This window comes from Coregonus clupeaformis, chromosome 21 (genome assembly GCF_020615455.1).
Source record: "Coregonus clupeaformis isolate EN_2021a chromosome 21, ASM2061545v1, whole genome shotgun sequence".
NCBI classification, from domain to species: domain Eukaryota; kingdom Metazoa; phylum Chordata; class Actinopteri; order Salmoniformes; family Salmonidae; genus Coregonus; species Coregonus clupeaformis.
In genome coordinates this window covers 12,045,420-12,062,070 of record NC_059212.1, presented here as the reverse complement: position 1 = coordinate 12,062,070, position 16,651 = coordinate 12,045,420, and the positions used below count along the sequence as shown (strand labels likewise).

The 16,651-nt window shown below is 42.1% G+C and overlaps 1 protein-coding gene across 2 annotated transcripts; it reads left to right on the top strand.

The window, feature by feature from the left end:
- Nucleotides 1-157: 157 nt before the first annotated feature.
- Nucleotides 158-16,332, top strand: LOC121534925 (WW domain-containing adapter protein with coiled-coil). 2 transcript variants are annotated; one of them, XM_041841550.2, is made up of 13 exons: nt 158-448; nt 666-699; nt 2,754-2,940; nt 3,912-4,003; nt 7,045-7,160; nt 8,189-8,283; nt 8,671-8,937; nt 11,162-11,287; nt 12,568-12,719; nt 12,982-13,067; nt 13,458-13,635; nt 14,368-14,495; nt 14,621-16,332. In XM_041841550.2, exons 1-13 carry the CDS (start codon nt 408-410, stop codon nt 14,688-14,690), a joined length of 1,572 nt encoding a protein of 523 aa, XP_041697484.2. In that variant the 5' UTR covers nt 158-407; the 3' UTR covers nt 14,691-16,332. The 2 variants fall into 2 exon arrangements, with proteins under 2 accessions (XP_041697484.2, XP_041697483.2); XM_041841549.2 differs by having other exon boundaries at nt 13,455-13,635.
- The last annotated feature ends 319 nt before the right edge of the window (nt 16,333-16,651 follow it).

Here is a 16,651-nt window from a genome sequence, read left to right as displayed (position 1 = left end):
GTTGTTTTTTCAACCACTGTATTTCCTCTGTGTCCACCTTTCTAGGTGAGAAAGTTATTTGTGAGACTGCGTTGTAAATCATTATTTTTAAATGGTTTGCGACTATTTTCCGACATGGGAGTATCCCGGAAATAGCTAAGAGCTTGGAGGCGGGGCAGTTCGCATTGCTACGTCTGTTTCATTGCACTGCACAGGATATATTGTGCAGTTTAGGCGAGCAAATAATGGACCAAAGGCCGTTTTCAACATAGTGTAGCTAGCTAGTCACTGTGCAAAATTAGTTGCTAGCTTCCCAGCTGGCTAACTAAATACCGAGACATCACCAAGATCAAGTTACCAAAGACGATAATCATATTTTGTTGTCCATAGTTCACCCCCTCGCGCACACACACATCAACACGGCATTGATGGTAATGCATGCAAGGAAACAACCGAGACTCAGCGATGGGTAAACGACAATACATTTTATTGCCACCTCTCCTTGACGGCTCCACCACTCCTTTAAAATAATAATGCTGCTAGCTAGCATGTCTAGCTAGTTATAGCTAACTAGGTTTTCGCTAGCTAGCTAATTGTAGTATATCTTTGCAGCGCGAGCAGAGGCTGCATCAACATTTCAGACGTGTGCCCTATAACTTGGCTAACTTTATTTTCCTATATTTCAGGTGCAACGACCGAAGGGATTCACAACCCTATCAGGTAAATAAAGAGTATACAGGCTAATTAGCTAGCTAGGTAGTTAGCAAGTATGTTATCTAGCTAACTAACTGGTTAAAATAGCCACCTAAATAACGTTAGCTAACTTAACTCGTAACCTTAGTTAGGCAGGCCTCTGCTTGGCTTTGCAACTCACAAGCCATTGCTCAGTTTTGTGCAAAATTACGTTACTGGAGATACGTTGGCCTATATCTAACGTTAGCTATTTACACTAACTAGCTAACTACGTTAATGTGTTTAACAACAACTGATGGTTAACTAGCCAGCGAGCTAACTGCTGACTGTTTTTCCCGTGACGTAGCTAGCTAAAGCTAGATGGCTAACGTTAGATAGCTAGCTAGGTAAGCTAGTCGTTAGCCAACGCTAACTATGTTTACTTTTACGAGAACTTGACATTTCAGGCCTTGATAGCCAGCTGGATAATTAATGTAGCATAACAATATCGTCTATAACTAACTAAATAGCTAATTTGCTAGCTAGTGTAGCTGGGTAATTATATTCTGCTAGCTAACGAGGTAACGTTATCTGGCTAATGTTAGCGCTAAGATAACTATAGGTCGTTATCAATAAAACGTCACAAATGGTGCAGGGCGCTAAAACCATTGACAACTGCATGCCGTTTTCAAGGGATTGTTAAATACATTTGAACTATTTAGTTGTAATAACCCTTTGAAGAGCATAGTCAGAAATACACATTTCCAATTATTCCATGCAAATCAGTTGCGCACATTTAGCTCGAATCCGAGTTATACAGCAAGTAACCGCATGCTTTTCACGATCAGTAAACAACAATTGATAATGTAATTTCAGATACGTGATGGTAGCCTCGAGTCACGATATCTCTCATATATTGGCCACCATTAATTGGATATTTGAGTGATATAAAATAAAAGTGAACGATAGCTGCCTGACAAGCCTTTGTGGGCTCTGTCTGTCAAGCAGCAGAAGGGCACATGTGCCGATGTAGGCCTACTGACGGCTGATAATGTTTATTGTGCAAGCTACCGGTAGAAACGTTGTACAGCTGGCTAAACATAGTGTGGTAAGTAGACCTAGTAGTGTACTTTTTTCTCGTGGTAAGTAGACCTAGTAGTGTACTTTTCTTCTCCAACCAATGTAGGCCTAACGTTACCTAGCGAAGTTAGCGAACGTTATCCCCTTTTCAACATTGTTTTAATCACAATTGTTGACAGACATGATAGGCTATATTGAATGATGGACCACATCAAATTGGCTAGCTAATCACATATCACGTCAATATGGCTAGTTAACAAGCTAACTTTCAGGGGATAAACTAGATGGCTCTATCCAAATATTGTTTTATCTATGGACCGACAGTAGTCTGACAACTTTATCAGGATGAGGAGTTGCCGATTTCCAAAATCATAATCTCTGATGAAGCAAGCTAAATGACACGTTGTTTGTTTATCTAGCTAGCTACATGCCAAATTGATAGGCTACACTCACATATCTGAAAATACATGATCAATGTATGTTAAGCTACTGATCATGAAAAGCATGCAGTTACTTGCTGTATAAATCTTACAGAACTAAATGTGGAAATGTGTAGTTCATGTGACTATGCTCTTCAAGAGGTGATGATATTAAAACTGTAGTTGTCCATAGTTTTAGCGGAGCTCGGGGTCTCCTTGCTCTCCAGCAGCTAAATCAAACGCTCTTCATCTTATTGTGGCGTTTTATTGATAAAGACCTAATAACGAAAGTTAGCTTGCCAGCTACATAGCTTGCTAGTCTGAATACAGCACAAGGATTTACCCACCATAAGATGCTTTATAAAAGTGCAACAATTACAGAACAGTAATGACAAATGCAAACAAAAATAATTGGGGTAATATTAGGGAAGAAAACACATTACAAAAGGTTGTGCATTCATAAGCAGACACGAGAAGTACAGCACAGTGTCAAGAGTGGGAAGTAGGCCTACAGTATGTGTCTGTGGTTGGGAAGTATTCATCCAACAGAAGAGGTGGCTTTGTATTGATATGTTGACTAACACAAGCCTATTTGTATTGCAGACTCACAAATCCCAGCCAAAGAGTCAATCTACCACCCTTCACCGTCACGATAAAATGCGAGATGGGTTATCAGATCCTACACCGCCCTACAAAATGCTCCGGCGCTCTGAAGAAAGTCCGGTCAATAAGTACAGCGATGGGCACAGCAAAACAAAAACATTTCACACACTCCGAGGCAAAGATGGCGGTAAGCCCAAAGAGAACCAAGCTACACACAAATGCAGATGTTGCCTTCTCTGTACGTTTGTCAACAGTACTGTGTGCACAGGGAAGCTTGTACGTTTGTTCAGCCAGATGAAAGAGCTTAACCTGGTCCTAGATCTGTTTGCTGGTTAGCCAATTCCTGTGGTCTTTGTTATGCCAAGCAACCTTTGGAGTTGGCTATATCTGGGACCAGGCAAGAGATATCCTAAATCAAAATAAAGTAATCTGTTATCTTACTGTTCTGCTGCTTAAAATATATACACTGTTGATTGGGCTATTAAAAGCACTTGGACTTCTTCTGCACACACGTTACCTGCTCAAAACATGCATAGATACTCACGTACAACAAGACATAGACCACTAAGGCCCAATTCCTGACTGAAGATATGCACACACGACTGTTGGTCAAGTCCACACAGACATCAATGCAACATTAACATAATAAGTTATGTAGCTGAAGTTCCACAGGTGCTAGTATACCTCCCGGGAGACCCATGGGGCGGCGCACAATTGGCCCAGCGTCGTCCAGGGTAGGGGAGGGAATTGCCTTTTTTATGCACTCACTAACTGTAAGTCGCTCTGGATAAGAGCGTCTGCTAAATGACTAAAATATAATATATGGTACCGTGGGCACCAGTTTTTAGCTAGTTAACTTGTCATTGTCTTGCCAAATGAGCAAGCATTGTAGAATTCCGAAACTGACATGCACCTAGGCGATATTAGTATGATTGTCTTGTGCGAGTATGATTGTCTTGTGTGCTAATGTATACAATTTCGACATACTATACCTGGGTATTTCATAAAATGGATAGCTGCTGTAAATTCCATGGTACTGCAAAAAATATTTTGTTCAATGGATGGGTAGCCTAACCTGTCATGTCTATGATTGCTAATACTATTGTATTTCTCGTAAGTTTTCTTGTAAATGTTCTCATCATATTGTTTCTTTTATAGGTACCAGCTGCTCTCCGCAAGAGAATTCGCACAACCACAGCTCTCAACACAGCTCAAACTCACACTCAAATCAAAACAAGGCGTCAGACACAGTAAGATACTTCTTTCTTCTTGAACAAATTATTTCTGAAAGTAGGCATTCACCAGGCTATGGTTATAATAATACATCATGGGCCCCTGAGCCACAGGACAAACTCATATACAAGTCATAGGCAAGTTCTATAGCTGCGCTATTGAGAGCATCTTGACTGGCTGTATCACCGCTTGGTATGGCAACTGCTTGGCATCCGACCGCAAGCCGCTACAGAGGGTAGTGCGTACGGCCCAGTACATCACTGGGGCCAAGCTCCCTGCCATCCAGGACCTCTATACCAGGCAGTGTCAGAGGAAGGCCCTAAAAATGGTCAGACTCCAGCCACCCAAGTCATAGTGTTCTCTCTGCTACCACACGGCAAGCGATACCGGTGCACCAAGTCTGGAACCAACAGGACCCTGAACAGCTACCCCCAAGCCATAACACTACTAAATAGTTAACCAAATAGCTACCCAGGCTATCTGCATTGACCCCCCCAAAGTTATCGTAACTCATTGTGTATTTATTCCTTGTGCTATTATCTTTCTAGTATTTTTCTATTTTCCTCTCTGCATTGTTGGGATGGGCCAGTAAGTAAGCATTTCACTATTAGTCTACACCTTGTTGTTTATGAAGCAAGTGACGACTAACATTTGATTAGATTTTACGTAGACATTTGAATGTGTAGTCAAATTGTGTACAGTTCAGTTTCGTGTGACAAATGACAATTGGCTCTGTCCGGATGTTGTGCAGAGGATGATTTTGATATGTCGTTCTCTGGTGTTCATCTCCATCAAGAAGTTGATGATGATAATCTGTTGTTTAAGAGGAAATTCTTTCCACAGCTCACCACAGTTATACATACATACACTACCGTTCAAAAGTTTGGAGTCACTTAGAAATATCCTTGTTTTCCATGAAAACATACATGAAATGAGTTTGAATAGGAAATATAGCTAAATGCATATGAAAGGTAGTCATTGACAAGGTTAGAAATAATGATTTTTTAAATTGAAATAATAATTGTCTTTCAAACTTTGCTTTTGTCAAAGAATCCTCCAATTACAGCCTTGCAGACCTTTGGCATTCTAGTTGTCAATTTGTTGAGGTAATCTGAAGAGATTTCACCCCATGCTTCCTGAAGCACCTCCCACAAGTTGGGTTGGCTTGATGGGCACTTCTTACATACCATACGGTCAAGCTGCTCCCACAACAGCTCAATAGGGTTGAGATCCGGTGACTGTGCTGGCCACTCCATTATAGGCAGAATACCAGCTGACTGCTTCTTCCCTAAATAGTTCTTGCATAGTTTGGAGCTGTGCTTTGGGTCATTGTCCTGTTGTATGAGGAAATTGGCTCCAATCAAGCGCCGCCCACAGGGTATGGCATGGCGTTACAAAATGGAGTGATAGCCTTCCTTCTTCAAGATCCCTTTTACCCTGTACAAATCTCCCACTTTACCACCATCAAAGCACCCACAGACCATCACATTGCCTCCACCATGCTTGACAGATGGCATCTGTAAAGTACACAGCATTGTACGAGATCTTCAGTTTCTTGGCAATTTCTCGCATGGAATAGCCTTCATTTCTCAGAACAAGAATAGACTGACGAGTTTCAGAAGAAAGTTATTTGTTTCTGGCCATTTTGATCCTGTAATCGAACCCACAATTGCTGATGCTCCAGATACTCAACTAGTCTCAAGAAGGCCAGTTTTATTGCTTCTTCAATCAGCACAGGTTTTCAGCTATGCTAACATAATTGCAAAAGGGTTTTCTAATGATCAACTAGCCTTTTAAAATGATCAACTTGGATTAGCAAACACAACGTGCCATTGGAACACAGGACTGATGGTTGCTGATAATGGGCCTCTGTACACCTATGTAGATATTCCATAAAAAATCAGCCGTTTCCAGCTACAATAGCCATTTACAACATGAACAATGTCTACACTGTATTTCTGATCAATTTGATGTTATTTTAATGGATTAAAAAAAAATGCTTTTCTTTTCGAAAACAAGGACATTTCTAAGTGACCCCAAACTTTTGAACAGTAGTGTACATACATGCATCCAAAACCAAACCCCCCCCTCCCATCTGCAGAGAAACAATGGAGTAGAGTTACTTTTGCATTGAGTTATCAGCCCCTGGAACCGAAGGGTTAGTTCAACATGCATTTCAAGACTTTCAACCCTGTAAAGAAAACGCCTGTAAATTACAGAGTGAATGCCTGGCCCAGTAGCAGAGTATCACTGCTAGCCTTGTTGAGTACGTTCTCTGTCCTCTGTGTAGACAGGATAGGCAGGTTACCACTGATAAGCAGAGCGTTTCAGCATATAGGCATACACCCTGACAACCACATTTGACTGAGGAGGCAGACTAGCCTAAATAGTGGGCAGGTTTAGCTAACTTGCTCTTATCAACAGTGCAAGGCCTATATGCTCACATCCTGTATTTATTTACTGTGTTGTCTTTACTTGATGCCTTCTAACATTGCTTTTTGTATGTTGTAGGGTCAATACATTTAGACTAAAATGGGTTTTCCAGATAAACCACACTTTCTTACATTTGAATCGGTTTCTGCTCATAGAATGGTTATAAGCATAAAACAAACGTTAGGCCCAATACTTTATTGAGGAAGGATCTCCACACAGGACTTTACATGTGAATCTGATCACTAGCCACTAGCCTTTCCCCTGATTTTCCATGGAGTGCTGATCACATCCCCCGAATGTAGGCCTACTTGATCTTAAAACTAAAACCTTAGTTGGTGAAACTGCCACGTCCGTTTGGGATATTACAACAACAAAGTAGTTACTGCAAACAATGAACACTGATTTTCTTCACTCTGACACCATTGCACGCGCAATAGATCTGTACTGCAAAAAGAACATTCCCGCTGCATGACACCCCTCTCCTCGGTTTCATCAACAAAACAAAAAACAATGGCAAAAGTGCTAGGGCGAACAATGGTGCAATGCGGATTGAAACTTGGTTTGCACTCTGCCAAACCTACCCTAGAGTGTTAGTTTGCCTATTTGTCGCGCCTTCTTCCCTCAGCCTCACGAGCCTGCAGACGATTGGTCCGAGCACATCAGCTCCTCGGGCAAGAAGTACTACTACAACTGCAGGACTGAGGTCTCTCAATGGGAGAAGCCCAAAGACTGGCTGGAGAGGTAAGGCCTTGAATCATGGAAAAAGTGTCACTCTCCTAAACGCCATACTCTTCTCCGCTTTTCCCTCAACCCTTCTGTTTCTACCCTAAAACTCAATACAGAATCCACAGCTGCGTGGCTGCCATAGTCCGGTGGCCCATTATAACATATTTACGAACCTAATTTCATTAATTGAACTATAGTAGGGCCTATAAAATCCCTGATGCGGAAAACACAGATGGAATCACTGAATCCAGACATTAAAACGGAATTCAACAATATTAAATGTATTGAACTAATTTGAAAATTATTTTACATTTTCCCAAAATTGTCATAAGTCAAGAATCAAAATGCATCAGTGATTAGTATTTTCCTTCAACCTTCTGTAGAGCAACATGGGAATGCCCCTTTATGTATGCGTGCATCTGTCTTTGTGTATGCCTAGCTGTTAGCGATGATGCTAATGACAACGGTCAACGATGGAAAGGCTTTCTCATAATAACTCTTCTCAACTAAATGTTCACCACAAAGTATCTTATGCCTACCTGGCAGAATGATATCATGATTATTTTAATCAATCCAGTGGCAATTTGTTTAGCAAACTATGCAATCACGTGCGCTACAGAAACACTGCTAACCAAACAAGTCTCGTGCTGTTGTTGATTTAAAGGTTTTTTCCAGATATCAAAAGTTGTCTCCTGATGTGGTTTAAGCATTTTTGTGGACTTGGAACACCCAATTTTGTTGTTTTTCTATTGAAATGATTTTGAGAGCGTAAATCTGAAAAAGCAGGGAACAATTCTAAACTGAAAAACCAAACAGAGAAAATTGAATTTAGGAAAAAACTGAATTAGGCAACAAATAAAACAGATTTCATATGGCCCTACTTTAGCATGCTAAAAGTTCCCAAAACTGAGATTGGTAGAGTACACATTCTGACAGAAGTCTGAACATGAAATTACATTCTGATTTGGAATTCAATCAGCAATTACACTCCGTTTAATTAAACCTGACAGTGACCTTGCTTTTATGTTTGTCATTGTGTCCAGAGAGCAGAGGCAGAAAGATCCGTCTAAGAGAGAGTCCAACACGTTCCCCAAAGACCGGGACTACAGACGAGAGTCTGTCGACACAGCCACCACAAGTGAGTATGAAAACTACAGATGTACAGTGTATGGGGGGTGTAGTCTAGGTTTCAGATGCAGCAGTAACATCTGGATTTTGACTTACCTGCCTCTTTTTAAAGAGTACCTTTTGTTGTGATATTATGATGATACCTGTATGTGAAATCATCTACAGTCTTACAATATGGCCGTGTGTCAATAGTGAGAAGTGACTTATTTTCCTTGTGTCCTCTCCTTCCTCTGCACTGATCTGAAAAGACTTGACAATTGTATGCATTATGGCTATCACCTTTTCGATGTGTGCAAAAAGTAGACGAGGAAAGGAAGTCATTATGAACTATAGATGTGCATCCTATGTGTCAAGCCAGTGTCCGCAGTCCTAACTTGTTCTTCTTTTCGCCCCACAGAGAGCACTTCAGGGGTCAAGTCCTCCTCCAACTCTGCTCCTTCCCAGTCCTCATCTTCCTCCACCAATCCGGGCCTGAACCAAGCCTCTGGCTCTAACCCCACCCCCTCATCTTCCTCCTCCTCCACGGTCCCAGTGTCCCCCTCTGTCCAATCCCAGGCCTCGGGCCTGCTCCAAGACCCCGCCCTCCTGCGGCAGCTCCTCCCAGCGCTGCAGGCCACCCTGCAGATGAACAACGGCAGCATGGACATGGCCAAGATCAACGAGGGTGAGTCGGCCAACACCACATTTCTCCTGCTTATTCTTTAGCTCACCAGTTGAAATGTAGATGAAGCATAGGTATTGTAAAATAATTGGGGGGGGGTGTAAAAAAACCCTGCTGCTGTACTGAAATGTGAAACACACATTTGGTTCTCTGAAATGTTGAGTTATCAAATGACCACAAAACCAAAGTGGTTTTGATCTTCAGTCTGATATTTCAGAAGACATCCTATTTGGTTTGATTTCTAGAGTTTCTCTTACTCAGACCAGATATTGAATAGGCTTAATACACGATATAGGGAGTAGCTTAATCGAGGCGAGGTTGGTGGGTCCTATTGTTGTGGATGAGCGATCCTGAGAAACTGGGTTCTTGCTTACCAAATGGGTTGTAAATACAAATCATCAAATTAAACCACCCATTCAATGACAGTTTTGAATAGCCTATCATGTCTGCTCACCTCTTTTCACTGTCACTCAACAACCCCTCTCCTTCTCTCTTGATCTTTGTTAATGTATGTGTATGGACCCATCTGTGTATGTGTTACATACATACATAAGTTTATTGTTGCCTTTATATCTGTGTGTATGTACAGTTGAAGTCGGAAGTTTACATACACTTAGGTTGGAGTCATTAAAACTCGTTTTTCAACCACTCCACAAATGTCTTGTTAGCAAACTATGGTTTTGGCAAGTCGGTTAGGACATCTACTTTGTGCATGACACAAGTAATTTTTCCAACAATTGTTTACGGACAGATTATTTCACTTATAATTCACTATATCACAGTGGGTCAGAAGTTTACATACACTAAGTTGACTGTGCCTTTAAACAGCTTGGAAAATTCCAGAAAATGATGTCATGGCTTTAGATGCTTCTGATAGGCTAATTGACATCATTTGACTCAATTGGAGGTGTACCTGTGGATGTATTTCAAGGCCTACCTTCAAACTCAGTGCCTCTTTGCTTGACATCATGTGAAAATCCAAATAAATCAGCCAAGACCTCAGAAAACAATTGTAGACCTCCACAAGTCTGGTTCATCCTTGGGAGCAATTTCCAAACGCCTGAAGGTACCACGTTCATCTGTACAAACAATAGTACGCAAGTATAAACACCATGGGACCACACAGCCGTCATACCGCTCAGGAAGGAGACACGTTCTGTCTCCTAGAGATGAACGTACTTTGGTGTGAAAAGTGCAAATCAATCCCAGAACAACAGCAAAGGACCTTGTGAAGAGTATCTATATCCACAGTAAAACGAGTCCTATATTGACATAACCTGAAAGGCCGCTCAGCAAGGAAGAAGCCACTGCTCCAAAACCGCCATAAAAAAGCCAGACTACGATTTTCAAACTGCACATGGGGACATAGATTGTGCTTTTTGGATTAATGTCCTCTGGTTTGATGAAACAAAAATAGAACTGTTTGGCCATAATGACCATTGTTATGTTTGGAGGAAAAAGGGGGTAACTTGCAAGCCGAAGAACACCATCCCAACCGTGAAGCACGGGGGTGGCAGCATCATGCTGTGGGGGTGCTTTGCTGCAGGAGGGACTGGTGCACTTCACAAAATAGATGTCATCATGAGGAAGGAAAACGTATGTGGATATATTGAAGACATCATCTCAAGACATCAGTCAGGAAGTTAAAGCTTGGTCGCAAATGGGTCTTCCAAATGGACAATGACCCCAAGCATACTTCCAAAGTTGTGGCAAAATGGCTTAAGGACAACCAAGTCAAGGTATTGGAGTGGCCATCACAAAGCCCTGACCTCAATCCTATAGAACATTTGTGGGCAGAACTGAAAAAGCGTGTGCGAGCAAGGAGGCCTACAAACCTGGTTACACCAGCTCTGTCAGGAGGAATGGGCCAAAATTCACCCAACTTATTGTGGGAAGCTTGTGGAAGGCTACCCGAAACGTTTGACCCAAGTGAAACAATATAAAGGCAATGCTACCAAATACTAATTGAGTGTATGTAAACGTCTGACCCACTGGGAATGTGATGAAAGACATAAAATCATTCTCTCTACTATTATTCTGACATTTCACATTCTTAAAATAAAGTGGTGATCCTAACTGACCTAAGACAGGGACTTTTTACTAGGATTAAATGTCAGGAATTGTGAAAAACTGAGTTTAAATGTATTTGGCTAAGGTGTATGTAAACTTCTGACTTCAACTGTATCTGTATTTCTCTCATTGTGTGCGTGTTCTCCCTCTCCTCCAGTCCTCGCGGCTGCTGTCACCCAAGCTTCCTTGCAGTCTATGCTTCATAAACTCCTCACCGCTGGACCGTCTGCTTTCAACATCACTGCTCTGCTTTCCCAAGCTGCTCAACACTCCTCCAGCCAAGGTATGGCCACTGTCACACGTTCTCCCAATGTCACCTTTCTGGTGATCTTTTTGATACCTCTCTCTTTGTTAGCTAGACTGGTTTTACTGATTTTTCAGTGTCTTGTGGTTGATAAATAGAGCTATGCCTACATTGCGCTCTGACATTTGCATTTTATTCAGATAGAAATACATTGTAAGCATTCTCCTATTAAATGTTTTCAGGGAAGCTGTTATTGTTAAAAGCTGTAACTGGAAGTGTTTGACTCATCTCTGAAGAAGGTGTATGGGCGTCCTTCAGTTCAGGGCAACATCTGGTAGTTTTCTGTTAAATAATCTAGAGAACTTTGCTATTGATGTATTTAACCAGGGTAGTCCTCTAAGCAAGGATAGCCACTGCATTTCATTAAGTTTTGGATGCATAAGAAAAATAAAACCTTTAAAATAAATGACTGTCCTTGTAGGCATATTTATAATGTATACTAAACAAAAATATAAACACAACATGTAAAGTGTTGGTCTCATGTTTCATGACCTGAAATAAAATATCCTACACATTTTCCATGCACACAAAAAGCTTATTTCTCTCAAATTGTGTGCACACATTTGTTTACATCCCTTTTTGTGAGCATTTCTCATTTGCCAAGATAATCCATCCACCTGACAGGTGTGGCATATCAAGAAGCTGATTAAACAGCATGATCATTACACAGGTGCACCTTGTGCTGGGGACAATAAAAGGCCACTCTAAAATGTGCAGTTTTGTCACACAACACAATGCCACAGATGTCTCAAGTTTTGAGGGAGCGTGCAATTGGCATGTTGACTGCAGAAATGTCCACCAGAGATGTTGCCAGAGAATTTAATGTTAATTTCTCTACCATAAGCTGCTCCAACGTCGTTTTAGAGAATTTGGCAGTACATCCAACCGATCTCACAACCGCAGACCACGTATAACCACGCCAGCCCTGAACCTCCACATCCGGCTTCTTCACCTGCGGCATCGTCTGCGGGAGGGTGTGTGCTGAGGAGTATTTATGTCTGTAATAAAGCCCTTTTGTGGGGGCCTCCCATGCCCACCCATGGCTGCACCCCTGCCCAGTCATGTGAAGATTAGGGCCTAATGAATTTATTTCAATTCACTGATTTCCTTATATGAACTGAAAAATCTTTGAAATTGTTGCATGTTGCGTTTATATTTTTCTTCAGTATAGTAATAACCTTTGTATGTGAGATTAAGGTTGCTCTTATAAAAAATATTTCCTACTTTGTGCTATTCCCCTCCTGGACATGAACCAATAGCGGCCCAGCAGGCAAGTCCGTCGCCCATATCGCTAATGTCGGATGCCTCCTCGCCCCGCTCATATGTGTCGCCCAGGAACGGAACGCCCCAGACCAACCTCCTTAACCAGAAAACCCCGCTCAGCATGCCTCCCGCCTCCTCCCAACCAAAGGTCAGCACCTCCACGGAAACTCTAAACTTGTCCAATAATATTGTGTTATGATTGGGGGTGTATTGTTTTTTTTGGTGTAATTTTAACCCTGTGATCTCAGTGTTTCTGTCTTTCTCCCAACGTCACCATTCTTTTCTCTCCTTCCCTTTATCTTGCTTTAATTTTCTCTTTCTTACCTTGTTTCCTTCTTACTATTTCTTACACTCTCCCTTTTAATGACTTACTCTCTCCATCCCTCCCTCTCCCCTCTGTGCCGCTGTAGGTTACCCCAGTGAAACCAGGACCAGTTTCTCAACAGGCTTCAGCAGAGAAACATCCAGAGGATCCCCGAACCCTACGACAGCGGAGGTAGTTTGAAATTTGTGGAATGTTTCTTAGACACTGTGCTCTTTACTTGCATGCTCCCACAAAATAAATAGCCGGATGAAATGGAAATACAACAATCCTGTTTTGGATCCTTGTCAGAAGAATAGTATCACTCTTTGAGTGTGTGTAATTTTTTGTGGACGAACGTCCTTCCTCGTAATGCGTCATCTACCTTTGTGCATCTGACCTAGTTGATATGTAAAGGCACTTGTGTATATCTGGAAGGATTGGATGTATAAAAGCGCGATGGTAGTAGCCACTTATCCAAACCGTTCCAATCAACACAAGTGTCTAGGTGTTAGACTGGAGGTTGTTTCTGGATGGAGCCTTACTCTGTCCTTATACTACTCTGCTTTCTCTGTCGTCCAGCAGTCAGGGGAGTCCGCCATCAGGACCTAACGGCAACGCCACCGGCGGCCACTCGCTTCCCAACGCCGCGTCAGCTCAGACCAGCACTCCCGGCTCCTTCACTCCCTCGCTGGCCTCTCACTTTGATGAGAACCTCATCAGGCACGTCCAGAACTGGCCCGCCGAGCACATCGAGAAGCAGGTAGGATCTCCACTGTGAAGTGGGAGAACGGGATGATCAACATATGGGAACGTTGAGTTAGTAGTTTATGTGAATATCTGTCAACTATATGACTAAAAATGTTATTGGTTCAATGCAGTCATCATCGAAATAATACCACACTGTGTGGATATAACGGGAATACACAGAAGGTCATGTTAGCTGTTAAATTAAGATTTATGTGATAGCAACTTAGTAGTCATGCATTGATGTTAGTAGGATATATACGTCATTGAATTGTGTGCATATTATTACGTAACAGAAGTTTTAAATGGCATTTAGTCTAGATAGCCCTACCATACAATCACATTTCGTACCTAGATGGCAGTAGCTATACTCTCAAGGCCACACTCAGGCAATTTCCTATTTGGAGTTGATTGAATACGAAAAAGCGCAACGGTCGCTTTTCGATAATACAAAAGTTCGGTTACACTTGCTCATGGAGACCTGATGGACAGAAAAGGGACACAAATTCCTTTTGGACCTTTTTTAATTATATTAAATGGTTAGCCATCACTTCAACTACAAAGAGCTGAGCTACCAAACACTGTTGGAGCTGGCCAGTTAGAAGCAGTAGGTAAGCTGCCTGCCTCAGCGTACACAGACAACAATGGTTCACTTCACTTCTATACATAGTGAGCGTAGGCTTTTCGGTAGTCAGGTTCATGTGTGTTTTGGTGCACTCCCTCAACCAGCTCCGCCTTTCTCTTTCAGGCAGCACGGTTACGCGAAGATGCCCACAACATGGGCAGTCTCTACATGTCTGAGATCTGCACCGAACTCAAAAACCTCCGATCATTAGTCAGAGTGTGTGAGATCCAGGCCACGCTGAGGGAACAGAGGTGAGAACAGGACAAGCGAACACACACACACACAACGTGTCATAATTGTCTTGTCTAGGAATTGCGTCTTCATGTCACACGATCAATTGCTGATTTTCTTAAAACTGGCCTTTTCTTTCTCCCAGGATACTGTTCCTTAGACAGCAGAGCAAAGAACTGGACAAGCTAAAGAACCAGAACTCTTACATGGTCTGAGAACCTGTGTGGGAGACGAAGGACGGTGAACTGCTTAAGAAGCCCGCAATGAGGTCCTCTATGCCCCAATGCGCCCTGGTCTGAACACTTCCCTAACGTCATGAACCAAAGGGCAAATGAGGAATACGGAAAAGAGACTTGGGCCTGTTGAAGACGTCATGGGTCAAGCAATGAAGCGTACTGTTGCCCAAGCCCCTGAAAGTGTAGATTTCGTTAGGCGTCCAAGATGTAAATTTTCGAGGCTAAATGAATGCGAAGCCTATTTGAGCTTTTCATGGACACCCAAACAAGTCGATTCTGAGGAACCTACAGGTCATACTTTTTCTTACCTGAGAAACTCAGCTGCTGCCTTTTGGAATCGTGAACTGTTGGACTGTGTTTGTTGTGCTGGAGAAACTGAGAGTCTGGCTTTTCCTCTGGAATAGTTTTGGTTGGGAATGCATACTTTTCTCCACTGACTTGTGGCTTAACTGAAGTTTCTAGCGTGAACTCAGATTGGCTTGAGATGTATGGATCACCAACTGATTCCAGGAAGAAGCAAACACGAACACTTCTTCAGCATAGACTTCAGCATAGACTTGAAGGAGTGCATCGCAAAGAAGATTCTTGAATGAGCCAACTTTATGATTCCTTCCAGACTCGTATAGTTAGGAATCATGAATCTAGCAGTCCCAGGATCAGGGGTTCATTATTTGATGAGTACTTTTTTTAAAATGTGAGCTGACAAAGATGCATAGCTGCTTGATGGAAGTTGTCTGTCTGTCCATGCTCCCCGCTTTCCTGCTGGATGGAAATAGTCTGTAGACTTCCTAACTTCCCACCCCAACATGACAGTGACCCCTCCTCTAACGTTGGGCCAGGAGACTTCTCAGAACATACTGCCCCATGGAGTAACCTTCTGGTAACTTCCCAGTCCCTATCACTAACCCCTCAACAGGATCCTACAATAAAGGGCACGATTCTCATCCTCCACAACCTCGAAATACCCTCAGAAGCGCACCTGCATCTGAACCCCCATTTGCTCTGTACTTGATTATTTTTCCTCTCTCCTCTGAACTTTGATGTTTTGTTTTGTAAGCTTGTCTGTTTAGTCTATCTTGAGTCGGCAAAATAATTCATTCCTTATCATGTGCAGTTTCTTGCGAAATTGTGAAAGGGTCTTTAGTTTCACGTGGTTATGTAAACCTAAATTATTGCACATTATTAATTGCGTCCTTGTGAACAGGATGGCATATTTTCATGGGACTCCTCTTTCTCTTTGCTATACCAGCTAAGCCAGTACAGCACTAGTTAAATGGACTCCGTAGTTAACATTTGCTACATTTTGTTTTACCGAAGTTAAACTTTTTTAGGCCTCAGTAAATAAAGTAACTATTTTACAATTAAACCTTCACACGACAATGCTGTCTCACTCTTCCGGATCCACAAACTTAGCTATGCCCTCCTAAGACCCCGCCGATCGATCAGTGGCATACTGAAATTGGGAAGGCACCGGCCAAAGCGTTGGTCTGCAGAACTGGAGTGATGTACGCACTTATCAGATAGTGGGGGACCAGAGGTTTTTGTGAGGATGGGGCGAACATAGCTTTGTATATTATTTCTTTAAAGTATATCAGAATAAAATAAATTATTCTACCACAAATCTCTTGATATTCTCATTTTATTTGTTATCACTGTTATGTTGATGTTTGTAAGAAAGCAAATGCATTATTCCAGAGATTGTGGATAAAAACAAAATGGTACCTTTCCTCAAACTCCAAAACCTGCTGAAGATGACACCAAACACCCCAATCCTTTAAACCAGTGCCCTGCATGACAAAGCAGAATGTCACTTCTGTATGTTGTAAACATGCTCGTCATTTAATGATTGCTGCATGAATTCAGTAATGTTGGTCATACTTAAAACCTGCAAACAGAAGTACAGTTGTGCTAGTTCAAACATAATGCTCAGTTGCTCCCGT